The following is a 17,596-nucleotide window of genomic DNA, read 5'->3' as shown; positions in this document are numbered from 1 at the left end:
TTATCAATTTGCAAACTTGAAATAATGGAAACAGGCAATGATCCTCAATGAATATGCAGCACCATCAGGTGGGAGTTTTCTGGGAAACCTGATGGTGCCGAAGCTGACACTCCTGACTCACTAAGCACTCCTAACATCGTCAAGAATGCAACAAAGCAGACGTTATAACTCTTCCTGGATATGGAGAACTAAGATTATCTCATCACCTCTTACGAAGCATTTCTGCCAACATATACACACATGTATACACACATGACTTGTTTAAGTCTCTCAATATCAGTGTACAAAAGACAGCTGGGATAGATGAGTAGTTGAACAAAATGAGTGTTCAATCAACCAAATCCAGAATGTGGGAAATTTTATAGAGCAAACGATATAGTCTGTTTAACCAATAACTCATTAAAAAGAGAGGGGGAACTGTTATAAACAAAAAGAGGCTTATGAATCATATAATTTATCTTTCAAATTAAGAATACTTTTGAGAGTGAAAGGAAGTTCTTTTTTTTTTTTTTTGGAAAGGAAGTTCTATTAGTAATTATGCTAGACAATAGGCATGAACTGGGACCACTCAAAAGCTTCAATCAAATACAAGATACGGGCTTTCTTGTTGTCCATATCTTTTAACTTTTAATTTATTATTATTATTATCATTATTATTATTTTGAAACAGGATCCATTAGGGATCCTGTTAGGGAATCTGAACGTGGTCTGAACATGAAATGATATTAAAGAATCACTGACATGACACTGTAACTAGGTTTTGTGGGGGAAAAAAGTTCTTATCTGTTAGAGAAACACACTGAAATGTACATAGGTGAGATGGTATCTGTGTTTTGCTTTAAAACACCGGTGGGGGTGGCCGTGGGGGTGGGAAGTGTCAGGGAAATATGTGAAACAATATTGATAAAATGTTGATAAGTACTGAGGCTACATAATGGGTCCCTGGGGATTCATTACACTTCACTCCTCCATTTATGCATGCTTGAAAATTTTTATAACATTAACTTAAAAAGTTTAACATCACCCAGCATGGTAGCACACATTTCTGGCTTTGACCTCTTAACAATGACAGATACACTCCCACAACTCTTACTTGCCAAAAAAATATTGGTTGGGCTGAGTCATAAAATGGAAGCCTCATAGGGAAATCTTTAAAGAAGAAACAGCTGGTTAGCTCAAAGGAAACGTAAAAATCCGTTTTTGACTTTCCCACCGGAAGATACTCTCAGAGGTTCTTTTCTGGACTCACAGTGGGTGGTTACGTTGCATGTAGGCATTGGGATTTGTAAGAACTCAGAGATGAGGTGCATACAGCTTTGAAGATTAAACTGAGTTAGCAGCCCCAATTTGAGATTATCCTCTGTTTTTGGCAAAGTCATAATTTTAACTTCCACCAGACATAAAATTTATTTTATGGGGTATTAGAAACTTCAAAAACTACATCTGAATGAAGTCTCTATTGCCATTGGTAAGTGTCTATTTTAATTGTATATGTTAAGTTTTGTTTTGTTTTTGGAGAATTGTTTTAAGTATGCATAACCCAAAGCTAAAACTTCATCTAAATACTTACCTTTACCTTTTGAAATTCCAGACAAAGAGAAGCAAAAGTATTCAGACTGCCCTTTAAAATGTCTTAATATGAAGCGCATCTTTTAACAGTTTTGTACTCACCTCCTGTTTAGACCAGTTAAACTATAATTTTTCTTAGACCCTGGCCCAACCATTGTTCATGGATTTTAAATGCAAAATAACACAATTTAGGAAAGTTCTTAACATGGAATTTCTTTCTATATGTCAGATTCCGTTTTAGGCAATAGCATTTGTAGAAATTATAGAAAAGCCAACAGGGGAGAAATACCAGAGATATAGAATAACTGAAAATTAAATTAGTTACATAAATGGGAAATATAGTTTGCATGAAACTTCAAGAAATTGAAATAAAACAACTGTTATTTTCACAAGAAGTTCTTCGGTGGTTTAGAAGTTCAAGCCACCAAGTCTAAGAGGAAGTCTGCTTTATAAAAAAAAAAACCAAACAAAGCAGATACTTAATCCCTGACAAAAATACTATCACTGACGTCATCTCAAGGTGCCTTAACTTTCATTTTCTTTCTGATTAAAGGCATTTAAATACATCTTTTAAAGAAGGAACAGGGAAATCGGGATGCACTGAATAGTATTTCACACCTAAGGCAGTCTGTCGTGAGGTTGTGAGTCCTGTGCTACGTATGAAGCAGCATTCTATCTTCCAACACGTCGTTTATAAAGGTGGATTTATGCCGTGAGGTACACACCATGACATTTTTGGGTCATAACTACCACAGGAAGCCAAGTCACACTTTCATATATGAGAAGTAACTTTCCTAGGCATATTATTTATAGTTGATTTACACACCTCCCATGACCCAGGGAAAACCCATGTCAGCATGAAGTTAGCAAAGCAGTGTCAGTCACAAAGGAAAGCAAAGGAACAAATTAAGGTAGCGATGGGCTGTTGCAATGAGTATTTCCATAAATTCAGCAAACTATATTGTAGTTTGGTGAATACAGAGAAAAGGAGACTAAAGGAAGAAGTGCAAAATTAAAATTATTTTAGAACCAACAGTGAGTAAAATAAGTCCTATAGGATTTCAGTGTAGCACTATGAATTCTCCTGTATTCTAATGTTATACAGGAATAACACAGCAGAGGAACAATCATAATGAAGCTTTCTCCAAGTGAAGAGTTAAACTTCCTGAACTGGATGAGGTTAACAAACAAAAACATAGTAGCACTTACATGTGCTAAATATGTTCACTGCATACCCCTGCTCTCCTAGTCCAAGTGTTTCTATTCCTTGAAAATAATGCATGTCCATAGCTGCTAATTTCTTATTTAGTAGCAGTAAAAATGAAAGCAACTGTTATTACTATTGTGGAAATAAAAATATTATGGCACGATTGAGTTCATGATGTGGGTACAGACATTCAGACTTCCAGCAAGCTGTTCCTAACTAAAGGTCTGCCCTGTCTGAAGGCACGAAATAGTTAACGAAATCACCTCAAATTACCCACGTTAGCAAATCCAACTTCCTTCTGCATGACTGTGAAACAGGCATTTTGGTCCCCATTTTATAAATGTAAAAATGCAGGTTCCACTCCCTTGGGTCAGACCCATGATCAGGTTTCCTGCCAGTGGAAAGAGAGGGGAGGCTTCACTTACTCTTCGTTCAGGGCACACCGGCGATTGGTGAGAGTGCCGTATTTCCTCAGCGTTTCAGTGAGCTCTGAGTAGAGTTTGTCGGCCAGGGACAATGGGATTCCTTCCCACACCAGGATGAGAATCACAATCACTGCAGCCTCACAGGTGTGGCCAGCTCGCTCCCGCACCAAACACAGTAGCTTCTCCTCACTGCAGCTTCTGCGAACCACCTGTGCGGGTCCCCATTCCACCCCAACACCCCCACCCCAACCAAAACAAAACAAGGGTCATTTGTGGCAGAGGAGCGCACCGATTTATGTATGCATATTCTTTCATGTCTGGGTCACAATTAGGGCAACAGCCAGCACCTGAAACTTGCCTTTTGCTACCCATCTGTAAAATGGGGTCAGAACCGGGAGAGATGCAAAACTGCTCAATGTTTAGCGGACTGTAGCAGTACAGGGAGGGGCGATGACCCCTGCATTAAAGCCAGAGCTATACAGAAGACAAGCAGGTCTTTTTCACAAAGTTCAAGGCTTTCAAAAAAGGCAATATGAAGATTAATGGAAGGTATTTAAGGATTAAGGATGACTTCACATTCCAGGAAGAAGTACACTTTTTATCAATTTGAATGGACCTCCTCCTCTCCATTAAATTCTTTCAATTACATAGAGTTTAGTACGTGCTTTACGTAACTAATGAATCATTGGACACTACAAGAAAAACTAATGATGTACTATACAGTGGCTAACTGAACATAACAAACCAAACCAAAACAAAAAAACTAATCTGCCCTTTTCTTAAGAGCTAACACAAAATAAAGATAAGCAATGTTTGTTTCAACTGGCACAAACGACTCTTCGATCTGGTAACCCAATTCTCAGGGTTAGATTAATGAATCAAAATGCCCAAGACTGAAGACCAAAGGCCTTGTCAGGTCACACTTACCCATTTAGCAATCGGACATCCCTGAGAACTTTTGCCTTCTTTACCAGTATAGATGACTCTTTCAATCCTAATAGCTTTACCCTTCTGTCCAAACCTTAAAAGAAATCCACAGAAACACACACACATAAAATTAGCAAATGAAACCGAGGCAACCAAAATAGTGAACATTTGAGCATAATTTTATTCTATGGCCACATCCTGAGAAATGAATGGTTTAATTTATTTTTAAAAAACAAGTCTAAGCCAAGCAAACTGGATAACAGACTTTAAGCTTTGTATTTCTTTGGTATCAAAATATATTGATAATTGTAATGAACTATTTTGAAATTATATGTTGGGTGAAAATAAATGGGAAAGCTTATTTTTAGACAATTTCACAAAGCACAAAACTTTTTAAAATTTGTTAAATTCAGTCTTCTAAGATATATACTATTTGATTTTTGTCCTTTACTAAATTTAGCTATTTTTAAACTTGGGGAATCACAACAGATTTTAGTTAGAACTGTTCCTCAAAGGATCTCTACCATTTTTAAAAGATGGCTTGTAAATAACTAGCATCCAGCAATTTTGAAAATATAGGATAGTTCTAGAGATAGATTATATTTTCCCTTATGACCAAGGCACTACTTACTACTTGCTAATAACAAAAGGCACTTAGGGAAATTCACTGTATCTGTCAGGCTACTAGAGGGTTATTTAGTGAATTTCTAGATACTAATTTAGAAATGGATAATTTGTAAATTGGGCAGGAATGATACCAAATATGTCCTTGCTGCCCACAAGGTCTCCTAACGTATTTTGATGATAACACTGCCGACCTCTTAAAGCCCCCAGCATAGTTCACAGCTCACATCTGTGGATACCTATAGGAAAGTCTCTCTCTGCATTTTTGTCTCACTCAGAAGTCTTCTACATGCAGGACTAACTGGGTAGATTTAGGTAAATACATGCCTACCTGTGACTGACAGTAAAAAAAAAAATGAAGCTATAAATAGAATCTGTCTCTATTTCTATTCAGCATCTCACACTTACCCTCTGCTCATACTAAGGGACAACTTCCTTGGAGATCACTACTCATTTACAGCTCTGGGTGAACTTCACTCAATGGTTCCTTTCTTATACCACATTTACCCTCTCTTTCTTCTTTTGACACTTTATCATCAAGTGGGAAAGTGAGAGTGGGGCCTCTCTTTGCAGCCTGTGCCAGCACCCCTGTGCCTGGCAGGCGGGCTGGCTGGTTCTCGTGTGTGCCTGGGTTTTCTGGCATCCATCTCAAAGTGGGCAGCCTGTGCCAGCTTGCAGACTATTAGTCCTGTCAAATATTGTGACTCTCTGGTGAATAGCACAGTGTGGAGTGCTGGCAACCCTAGAATAGCTAAGCCTACTAATAATTACTCAATTTACAATTGTTTACTGCTTTGTATGTGAAAGCTGAAAAAATTCTGACATATACAAAAGGATAAACGTTAATCTGCCCTGTGCCTTTGCGTTAATTACCTTTCTTCCATGATTTCTCTAATAGCTGCCACATTAGGACCTGCTCCTAGATGGGTATAAAAAGGACCTTCATCTTTTTCAATAATTTGCTCTGTTGAGATAATAGAAGATTATTATTTTAGACCTCAATTATACTAAATATAAAGGCTACATCCACAAAGCTTATCCCCCAACTGCACATTAAGGGCCCTAAATGTGACTTTAAACATTTTTTTTTCTTTAAAATGAATAAATTGATGGACTAATCTATTAGAAAATGTGCCAAATAATTAAGTATATGTACATGCTGGCTGTTGGATAAAAATATATTAAATTACATTTCAGATATGGAATAAGAAATTATTTATTTTAAACAAAATAAGTGGAACTAAACAAAACAGTGAGGGAATTAGAATATATTATATGTAATACCGACTACAATCCAATTTTTTGAACTGAAAAAAAAATTTTATAGCTAACTAGAAGATTGCCTGCTGCTTGGATGTTAAAAGATTAAAAATAAAATTTCCTATCTTATCTCACCCCCAGGATATTGCTCAGTTTTTATTGTCAAGGTACCTTTTTTTCCTCTTGTTTCCCCTCAACATTTAATTGCTGTGTTTCGAAAATAAGAATATTGATTCCAGACCCACATTTGTGCTTTAGAACGATTTATGAGGAGAGAAAACACTGGAGAGAGGGTCAGGTAAAAGGAAGAGGTTCTTGTAGACTATCGAAGATGGAAAGTGGGAGGAGAGGTTAGGGTGATGGGAGAAGAGACTGCAGACGATTAGAACTTACCTAATGTTATCTATGACATGTGTGGTACGGCACCCCTGAGGCAACCTAATATTAGCCACACAAGGGGGCGGTATGGCTTCTCCCTCCATTCTTCTACAAAATGTGGGGTGTCCCGTTGTAAGAGGAAGAACATGAGGTGGGTGGACCACTGGCCATATCAGTTTAACATTTGTTTTTTTCAAATGCCGTCTACTGTATTCATGCTGAGGGACTATAATAAAGTCTTTATATATACTTTATATGTATTATATATATATACACAAGCATCTATCAGCAAAATGTTTCCCTATTCCAACAGACCTATCACGTATCTTGAATTTTAACAAAAACGTGTTGGTTTGAAAAAAGAAAAGAAAAAAACAGATTTTCTATAAAAAAGATGACACTTTAAAGAGAAAACAGAATCAAAATGAATATAAATTATACAATATTTCAAGTGTATAAATGCAGGAAGGGCAATGTCATGGGTATTCAGAACTTCAGCATTACAATTTCCCCCAACTCACCAAGACTGAAGATAATTCCCCCCCATCTAGAAATTAATGTAAAACCACTAATATGTTCAACCTTGAATTAATACATATTAAAAAGCTCCCACATTAATTTGCATATAGCAGTTATTTTTCTCATTTTAACAGATGTTTTTAGAGATGCCTAGGCGTCTCTCCAGGAGATGATATACAAAGAGTTAAACAGATTGATTAATCTAAAACAGATACCTTTACACTTTAAAGGGTTTGATTAGAGGAAGAAATGAGCATGCACATTGTTTTAAGTTTTTTGGAAAAACTGAATGTAAGTGAAGTTCTCTCTTGCACAGCACAAGCATCTGTAATTTAAAGACAAGAAATGTAAGCTTCAGGTTTTTTATGAGCCTTTACAAACTGCTGCCAGACTCAAGATTTTTTAAAAAAAAAGAAAGAAAATCCCATATCTGAAGATGAATTTGCTAGTCCTGGACAAACACCATGTGTCTCAGTGCACTTCCAGCACTTACCTACACATCTGCATGATGGGAAATCGTACTGAGTCTTGACAGGTGTATCCAATAAATTTTTTATAGGAGTATCTAGTAATTTGGAAGGTGACTCTAAAAAATTATTGAGAACAGAACCAGCTGTTCTTTTGGTTGGTGTCTTTTCTGAAGAAGGAGTTGCTTGCTGCTCTAAAGCTTGGGTGTGGCTATCAAGTTCTGCAGCAGTGGTCTGTCTAGTTAAAACTGTGACTGGCCCTGACATTTCCACTTTTACTTGCTTCTGTGATTTGAGCGTTAGAGCCTTATGGTCAAATAATGATTTGACCTGAAATTGCTTCAGATGTTGCTCCATGGTCTCAAGGATGCTCCTTTGCTGCACATTGTCACAATTCGGGGGTGGAATCTCTTGCTTAGTCATCTTTTTCCACGTTTTGTTTTCTGGCTGTGCCGACATGGGGCGCATACAGGTATGGGGCTTGGATCCAGGTTCGACCTTAATTGGCCTGTGCATCTGATCATGACAAGACTCGGTCGGGGGGTGTTGTGCTTGCTGCTGTTCTTGCCTCTGCAAGAGGTGCCACCTTAGAGCAGCATGCTTTTGACCGTCCTTCTGGGGCGGGGCCTGAATGTGACCTGCTCCCCGGTCAGACACAGGGAAAGCATTTGCTTGGTTCTGCATCAGGTACCTTTGCTGCGGGACTTGTGCTGCTTGCTGGCTGCACATATCTTGGTTTCTCCTTCTATATCCCTGTAGAACTGAAGCTTGTGGAGGCTTCTGCTCTTGTTCTTGAAAGCACCTATGAAGATCATCTTGCTTTGGAGTCACATTATTTGGAAAATATTGCCTGTGATGCAAGTTTTGGGTCTTGTTTCCTGCGAAGAGTTCAGGATTTATAGTCTGTTCTTTATTTTTGGGAACTAGGTGTGTATTGTTTGAGCAAGAAATCTGTAGTTTGCTTGCATTTGATTTCAAGATCTGACCATAGGGGGAATTTCTACTATCCACACTCTGCGCTTGCTCCGATCCCATTTGAGTACTATGGGTCTGGAACTCATTTGATTTGAAATACTGATTTTCACCACGGAAACATTCTTCCACTTTAATCTGGCTAAAGAATGATCCTTCTCTTTGCTGATCACTATTGTCTTGGGGATGAGAAAAAGCCTGGGGCATTTGTTCTTTATTCTTCAGTTGTAATTTCTGCTGCTGCTGCTGGTTTTGAGAGAGAAGTGAATTCTGGGATGGTTGTGTTTGTGTTTGTGCCGTGTGCTTATGAGGCTTGTGTTGTAAAAGGTGTGAGCTTGAGAATGGCTCAGTCTCTGGAGCCTGCTGATTCAAGTGCTGCTTTAATGTTGGGGGTATGAGTTTCTCAGTTTGGGAATCTGGTCTTTGTTCAAAATAAAACCTGTGGGTGCACACTGACTGCACATGAGCTTTGGATGAAGGGTCTGTCTTGGAGAAGTGCACCTGGAGTGAGGGTTTTTGGAACTGGAGCTGCTGGTCCACTGTACCTTGAGACTGCCCTTGATTCATCTCGCCTTGGTACCTTTGTGGCCTCTGCTCTGGCTGCATTATTTTCTGGACGTAAGCCTGCCCTGGGAGCCCCCCAGGCAGGCTGGAATTTCCAGTGTATTGTTTGGAGGTCGTTTGATTGGTGGGGTTGGACTGATACTGAAGAACTGACCGCAGTGATGCCTCATGACATTTTGGGTGGGATTCTGCCTGATGAAAGTGAGGGGGCTTCAGTTCAATCCACCCCGGTTTCAGATAGGGCTGTGCTGGGAGCACAAGACCTCGTGTTTGTTCCTTGTCTCGACCCTTCGGAATATCTTGCTCTTTGTGTCCCATCAACTGCTGGCAGTGGTCCTGTGGATCTCCACTACTACCAAGAATTGGTGGGTTATGCTTGAGGTGTTCTGATATTTGTCTCGCTTTCTCAGAACATGCTGGAACAGTCATCGACCCTAGAGTCTGCATGTCATTCTTGTTAACACAATTATTCTGAGGCCTTTCTGGAAGCATCAGAGAGTGGTTGGATGCATGTGTGGATGGATTAGGACTCAGGGATGGCTGAGCGTCGGGTTGACCCTCTATTTTCACTTCCCTTAAAAGAGCTGTGTTACTTTGGTTGGGGTAGTGATGGTGTTCTTCCAAAACTCCCTCGTTCAGAGTGCTTTTTCCTTCTGAAGGAAGCTGGGAAACTTGTGGAAGAGGAGGAGGGGGAGAAAGAAGCAATTGTGATGGTGATGGTGTGGTAGGGGCAGAAAAGGAATCCTTAGTGAACACTGAGCTTTGCTTGAAGTAAGCACCATTTGTTTCATTTTGCTTTAAATACCGTTCAGAGCTGCCACTGGGAGCCTGCAAATTGCTGCTGGAACCTGAACAGAATTCTTCACCAGATACCAGCTTTGTGGTTCCTTGGATAGGACTGTTTTCGGCACGCGACAGGCAAATGTCAAAAACTGATTTTTGTTTTTCTGGTTTCTGAAAGGGACAGGTCCCTATCACTGCAGCTGTCTTACTGGCTTTGTCAGCATCACAGGCCTCAGTCACCACTGCAACTGGCTCTGGAGGCAGCTCAGAGTTCGAGGTCTGTGGGACATTGATCTGCCCTGAGGTATGCGATGGGTGAGTGATCTCACAGGACAACTCATTAGTAGCCTGACTGTTAATGGCATGTATGTGAGATGTGGTTTTCTGCACCGCAACGGAAACACAATCTGGATAATATTGAGACAGTGTTTTCTCCAGGAGTTCACCATGTGTGTTTTCCATGGAAGAGGCAGAAACTGTAGCACCATTAGGCATTAGCACTGCCTTGTTTTTAAGAAGTAATACAATGTTCTTGTCACGGTAGTTCGCATTTTTTTCCTCCTGCTCATTCAGAACCTGCAGCCCTGGTTTTTCAGACCTACTGCAGTTATGTGTTGAGAAACTGATGAAATCTTTAACTGCATTTTCTCGGGCTACAGAGCTCACAGATTCTCTCTTATCGCTCAAGTCGGAGACATTCAGTTGACTGCTGCCTTTGCCTGGATTTCTTTCTTGGCTTTCCCCGAAGTTCTTTCTTTCTCCATTAGCCTTTTGGTCTTGTCTCAATTTCTTGTTCTGATGAAGCCCAAAGAGAGACGGTTCGCTAACTGTACGCTTTATTCCTCCATTCTGTAAGCACCTGGAATACCCTCTACCTTCTTGTATAAAGTCCGGACTCACGCGACTATTCTGGCTTCTCTTCATAGGGGGTATTCCATAATAACTTTTGAAAGACTGCCACTTGGTGTCTCCATTTACTTCTGGATAAGGTCTCTCAGTTAATGGGCTTCCATTCTGGAGCTTTAGAGCCAGAGGCTCTGTCTGGCAGATGGGAGAAGGAGATGGTGTCAGGAATGGACTTAGTCTGTTGCCCTCCACATGGTTGGTTCTATCCTGTTCCATCAGGCTTTCTTCGGGGCCATCCACAAGGCTGCCCTCTGAATGAATTCTAAAGAGCATGGAAACAGAAATTGAAGCACATTAATACATATTAGCACTACTAATAAATCTGAGAGAATAAGCACGGCATTCATGATACTCAAATTCCCAGACATAGCAAACTGCGATACTCATTTTCATGTTTCAGAGTGACAACCAATAGCTACTCAGGAACTGATTGTTCTTGTATTCCCAGCAACTCTCAAATATTTACGGTCATGGAGAACAAATATGATAGAAATCACCAGCTAATGTAGGAAGCTCATACTGTATTAGTAAATAGAATCAACTTCCTTCCCAAATAATTCTTTTTGTCAAAATGCTAAGAACAATAGAGAAAGATTACCTCCTTTCTTTCTTCTCTCGTACCTTATACATCCAATCACTTGCTAAGGTCTATCAATTCCATTTCCTGTATGTTCCTTGAATTATCTGCACTGATACTTGGTAGCCAGACACACATTATTTTGCTTCATTATTTGTGGCAGTAGCTTTTTAGAGGGTTTCTTCCCCAGCCCAGCCTGTCCTCTCCCTAGTCCTTCATGGTTCCTTCAAATTGTTACCAAAGGAAATGTTCTCAACGCAAATGTGATGTCATATCCTCCTTAACATGCTTTCCCGGCTCCACGTTGCCTGTGTTAGTAGTTCTCAAACTCTTTCACTCACACGCCTGAAAGACAAGGCATGCTCCCTTTAGTGTTTACTATTCCAGGAAACGGAATGGGGTGAGAAGGGTCATTTATAAAATGTCATTTCTAGGAGATTCTATGTCTTCCTTCACAGGGATTTCTGAGAATTCCTGCCCGTTACAAATGGTTTTTTCATACGCAGATTTCTGTTTTTCTCTCCTCCTACTTACTCTCACAGCTTATACTCCAACTATAATAACAGCTTATAAATACCCAAACATGGTAAATGGTTTCAGACCTCCATGCTGTTGTTTTGTTGGCCTAGGATGCCTTCTTAGTTCCCTGCTTTGCCCAGTGACTCCTGCGCATTTCTCTGAAACAGTCTCAGGTATCACTTCCTTTACGACTCCTTCTTTGATTTTCCAAGAGAATTAATCACTCCCATCTCTGTTATTCCTGTATCTTGTATATGGTTTACTGCTGAATATACCATACTCGATTTTATTTTGTTTACTCACTGGACTGTGAACTTCAGAATACTCTGTTTTTGTGCTTAGTACAGAGTGAGCATCCAGTTAGTTTCAGAAAATTGATATAAATTTGCTCATGTTACAACCATTCTTCGTTCGCTCATTAATTCAAATATTTTTGAGACCAATACTGATGGAGATTTCAAAGTTCAAATGATTGGAGTGCAGGAAGAAATGGGCACTAAAAAACATAAATAATCCATCATATAAAATGAATGCTGCTCCATTCAAGGTACGGTCATGCTTTATTCTCCCACAGCTTTTCTCATCACATTTATTTTAAGGATGTACGTAAAAAATCTAGACGATTGTCCTTTTGGGCTATAAAAAACTATTAAAATAGCCATTGCTTACTAACCAAGACAAGTGACAAAGGGGAAGAAATAAGATATAAACATTGGAAAGCAACACTAAAGTTATCATTTATAGATAATAAGATTGTATACTGGTCAACCAAGAGAATCAACTGAAAAACAATTACAGTTTATGAGAAAAGTAGTTGAATAAGAAAATTAATAGCTTTGATATATAAAAGCAACAACCAGTCAGAAGCTTTAGTGGAATAAAATACTGTAACAGGAAAAAATATTCTTAAAACACTAAGAATAAACCTAAAAAGAAATGCGGAAGGCCTATTTAAGTAAATCTTTAAGACAGTACTGACAGATACACAAGTAGAAGGTATAATATGTTCTTGGGTAGTTGTCAAATGAATTTATTAATTTAATGTATTCTCAATAAAAATACTAGCAGAATGTTGTGAGGAATTAAAGCACCTGACTCTAAAGTTCACGTGGAAAAATAAACAAGCTGGGTAGCCAGGAATAACCTGAAAAAAAATTGTAAAGGGGCCTGGGCAGGGCAGTAACCAAATTAAAAGATAGTAAAAAGGAACAAAGGCTACTGTACTTAACACAGCTTATACTTGAAAATCAGTAAATAAAAGAATGTTAATAAGACCAATGAAACAGAACAGAATGTCCAGAAATTGATCCTAACCCACACAGAAATGTGGCATCCTGATGGCACTGCAAATCAATATGATACTGGAACAACTGGACAGTCCTCTGAAAAAATGATAAACTTGGATTTACCCCTAACATCTTATACCAAAATGAATTTTAGATGGATTTAACACTTAAATATGTAAAGCAAAACACTAAAAGATCTAAAATAGCCTGAGAAAACTTTAAAAAAAATAATCTAATGACTGGGTAAGTTCTTTATGACATAAAATCTAGAAGCCATAAAAAATGAGAAAGTTCAGTAAAATTTATGCATGCAAAAATAAACCTGTAAGTGAAGTTAAGAATCACATAAAACTTTTCTTAATATACAGAACTCTGACAAACTGACAAGGGAAAAACCAATCATTGAATAGAAAAACGAGCAAAGGACATGGACAGTTCACAGAAAATGAAATGCAAATGGCCCTTAAATAAGGTTTAAAATAATGTCTAGTATCACTCATGAAAAAAATGTAAATTAAAACCTCAGCAAGATACAGTTTTTTCCTCAAATTGGCAAAGATCAAAAAGTTTGATAATACAAGATGTTGGCAAGCATGTGGGGAAACAGACACTCCCTTGTGTGGTTCATGGGAGTGAAAATGAGTACAAATACCATGGAGGACAATTTGGCAATAATCTACAGTTTCATAGAGACTTTGTCCCTTCAGTTTTAAGAAGCTATCTAACAAATATGCTCATATATATGTTACGTGATGTATGCACAGTCTTTTGCAATAGTAAATGGTTGGAAACAACCTACATTTTCAGGTGGAAGTATTTCCAAGTAATTAAATGAAATCTAGCAAGCTGCAGAACAATGTGTATAAGAATGCTACAACCTGGGGGCGCCTGGGTGGCTCAGTGGGTTAAGCGTCTGACTTTGGCTCAGGTCATGATCTCAGGGTCTCAGGATCAAGCCCTGCGGTTGTCGAGCCCCGCGGGGGCTCTGTGCTCAATGGGGAGTCTACTTCTCTTTCTCTCTCCTTCTGCCCCTCCCCTGCTCATGCTGTCTCAGTCTCTCTCAAATAAATAAATAAAATCTTTTTAAAAATGCTACAACCTATACATTTATAAAAATAAATATAAAATCAGCTCTGGGAGAATATACAACAAAATTGTAATAATATTTTGCATCCAGAAAAAAGATTGGAGAGTCTAGAGAACAACACTGGGAAGGAAACTGCTTTTTATTATTGTTTTTGTAACTTTCAGGCATGTATATTACTTAATTAGTAAATAAAACTTAAACTGCAAAGTCACAATTCCTATTGGACCAAGAAAGCAACAGAGCAAAGTGGTTTCTTTATTTCTGCTAGACCAACTTCCTACAAATGTTAAGAGATGGGTTAGACGTGCATAGCCACTAGTTACATATGGCTACGGGGCCCTTTAAATGTGGTGAGCACAAATGAAGATGTGCCATAAGTGTAAATACACATTGGATTTCAAAGACTTTAGTGTGGATAACAGAAACAAACATAAAATACCTTAATTTTTAAAAATATTTATTACATGTTGAAACAATACTATTTTGGATATTTTAAATAAAATATATCATTAAATTAATTTCATTTGTTCCTAAATTTTTACTTGTTTTAGTGTAAGTACTGGAAAATTTTAAATTTTGTATTTGGTTTATGTTTTATTTCTATTGGACAGCTCCGAGCTAGACTAATACTCTTGATCATTAATAATCCTTAATAATAAGAAAAAAACCTTTAGGTTCTGGAATCATGAATGAAAATTGATTTGTAGTCTTTAATGTAAGGAGTTTCTGCAAAATCAGGGCCACTACCATTTTTCAAAAATTAAGGAGCATAGAAAAAAGCCTAGATAAATTCTTTAGAGACCAGGCCAATTAGCTTTCCAAATACTATAACAAAAATGCTTTCTTTTGACAACTGTAAAATCATTTCCCACTCATACCAATCAAAAAGTATTTATATATACACACACATGTATATTTGTGTTATGTTATATAGTATATAAAACTTGCAGGCTCTATATCAAATATATATTGTTCTACTTAATTTTCTATATATAAAATACTGTAAGCACTTAACACATTATTCTCTATTATGATCCATTCCACATAATTTGGACATTCTTTAAGGTGTCAAGGGCAGAATTACAATAGATGGAGTTTGCAAATCTTTTATGAGCATAAGAGCTCCTAAGAACAAATGAAGGTGACTTAAAATGAAATTTATTTCAATATGGAGCTTTAAACACAATAGCCATCTTTAAATACTAATTTAAACTATATACAGAACAATTCTGTCTATGACAGCAATTTCTTTACTGAGTATAACCACTGCATGTGAAAAGCTAAAGGGTTAACTTTTTTAAGGAAAGCAAGAAAATTATTATATTTGGATGAGGATAATTTTTTTTGAGGATTACTTGTAACTGGTTTATGAATCTGATTCAGAAAATTTAAACCAATAAAGTGCCATTGTAGAGAAAAAAATATTTTATTCAAATTCAATATATCTTAAACCATACTTTTTGTGTAGGTACCCCAGAATATTACATGATCCAGTAATCTAGTTATACAGCACACTTTTAATTTTACACTGACACTGGCGATTTTATACTGACATGGGAAGCATTATTTATTTTTAATAAAAGGAAGAAAGAAAGAAGACCTGTTCATCTTGCTTATTGTAGAAATATTTTTAAAAAGCATCGACGTTATAATCTTTACAGCGTCATTTATGCAGTTTTTCCAAGCTTACAAAAGTCAGTAATTTATATATAAAATTAAAAAGCCAAAATAATTTTTTTAGATATCTATGTGCTGATCAGTGAAACTAGCATTAACAGACTGTTTTTACAAGGTTAGGGGAAAAAAACAAAAGTTAAACTGTTTTTTGAATGAATGTAAATTTTTGCTATAGAGATTTTTGTGTGACATTCCTTTTGCTTTTTAGAGACTAGGAATATAAGTCATTTTTATTCATTCATATTTGCTCTTATAAGTAAGTGATACCGGAAGTACTTTGAATTCTCATAGCTGAATGGTTTGAGATTGAGATTAAATATTCTTTATTTTGTCCTACACTAGAGAACATGTAATTACTATAATGTACAGTACCAATCAGGATACTATTGCCTTGGGCAACTGAATATTCAAATATTTTTTAAAATAATGCTAGTTCTTGGAAGTTGGTGTATGGTTAATTTATGCCAAATAAAATTATATCTATAAAAATCAGGAGAGAAAATTTTTATTTTAGGAGTCTCAAATTTTCACCAGGTATAGTGACTCACCTAAGAGGATACTGTCCAATAAAAATTAAGGCATTTCCCCCCCTAAAATCGTTATGAAGTTTATATGCAAGAGTATAGGCAAAAGAGCTTTTGGTAAACCTGGTAAGGATGATTGGTTAGGCTTGCCCAGGAATGTTTTTCATGGTGCCAACACTTCATGTTACAGTAATTAGTTACAATTTAAAAATGAATAGCGAGCTTTTAACATATTCCTGAAGAGATGCTCTTATGGGTCATGGCTAATTTCAAGCTATCAACCTTCAGCTTATAAAATTCCTGAAAATTTTACAGTCTGCTCTCACAAACTGTTACAAGCTGGTTCTAACACACGCTGTTAGAGCTACCAATATATTAACAAATCATATTATTTTCTTTTTAAAAAAAAAATGGAATGAAAGTTCCCCAAGATCAAGTACATGCCATATTATTTTGATAGTCATCAATCCAGAGTCATACTGGACAACAAAACTCTTGTTCATAGAATCAGTGAATTGTGTTTTAAACTTTTCAAAGGCTAAGAAATTTTACAGTTACACATCCAAAATGAGTGGTAGTATGTGATCATGGTCCTAACAATGTATAAAATATTTCAGAGTATAAGGAAGGATCTAGTTCTGTTCCCTTGCTTGAGGTTAGGCATCAAAATAACCCCCCCCCCAAGGGCTAGACTGGTGGCATCATTCAGGGAGTAGGTTTGATTTTATTAATATATTCACTTTGCCAACATTTGAGTCCTTTTAGGATTAGGATGAAAAAATAAAGTATTCTGGATACATGTCTGTAGGGCTGTACCTATTAGCACAATTAAGGGCATTCTGCATGCCTTTCAAGGTTTCATGTCTTTTAATTGGAATAGAATAAAAAATAAAATGTAAACATTTAGTACATGGAATTTGAAGTTTCCACAGTTACTCTGATACCTTCTTTGCTACTTTTCTAGATTACCTTTTTAATCAATGCTGCGTTGCTGATGATTTTTTCTCTAAAATATTTGAGGACAATTTCCCTGGTAATGCTATGGACAGAACTAGAGCCCAACACCCATTAGTTCATCTGTGCATTCAGCCAAGCATTAGTTGAACCCCAGCCAGGGCAAGTGCTATGGAATAGAGCTAACACAAAGACGTACAGATCCTGCACTGCCCTGGGCTGTGGTAAGGCAGTGTGACTGTTCAAAAGCCACAGGACTTTAGGAGAGGGGAAATATGCTCTTAGCTGTCAAGGTTTGTATACCATCAACCAAAATCTTTCTCATGAAATTTAACTTCATTCCCTCTTGCCTTAGTAAAAGAGAAGTACTG

The 17,596-nt window shown here is 37.4% G+C and overlaps 1 protein-coding gene across 1 annotated transcript in view; it reads right to left on the bottom strand.

The window, feature by feature from the left end:
• The window catches only part of TET2 (tet methylcytosine dioxygenase 2), a 126,744-nt gene that overhangs the window by 35,657 nt on the left and 73,491 nt on the right, over nt 1–17,596 (bottom strand). The window contains exons 3-6 of the mRNA XM_008689387.2: nt 7,403–10,863; nt 5,626–5,716; nt 4,129–4,222; nt 3,202–3,410 (exon numbers count right to left, since the gene is read on the bottom strand). Coding sequence (XP_008687609.2) covers nt 3,202–3,410; nt 4,129–4,222; nt 5,626–5,716; nt 7,403–10,817 — 3,809 coding nt within the window. The 5' untranslated portion in view covers nt 10,818–10,863. The remainder of the gene's footprint in view (nt 1–3,201; nt 3,411–4,128; nt 4,223–5,625; nt 5,717–7,402; nt 10,864–17,596) is intronic.

This window comes from Ursus maritimus, unplaced genomic scaffold (assembly GCF_017311325.1).
Source record: "Ursus maritimus isolate PB19 unplaced genomic scaffold, ASM1731132v1 scaffold_11, whole genome shotgun sequence".
NCBI classification, from domain to species: Eukaryota; Metazoa; Chordata; class Mammalia; order Carnivora; family Ursidae; genus Ursus; species Ursus maritimus.
This window is presented reverse-complemented; position numbering and strand designations above follow the sequence as displayed.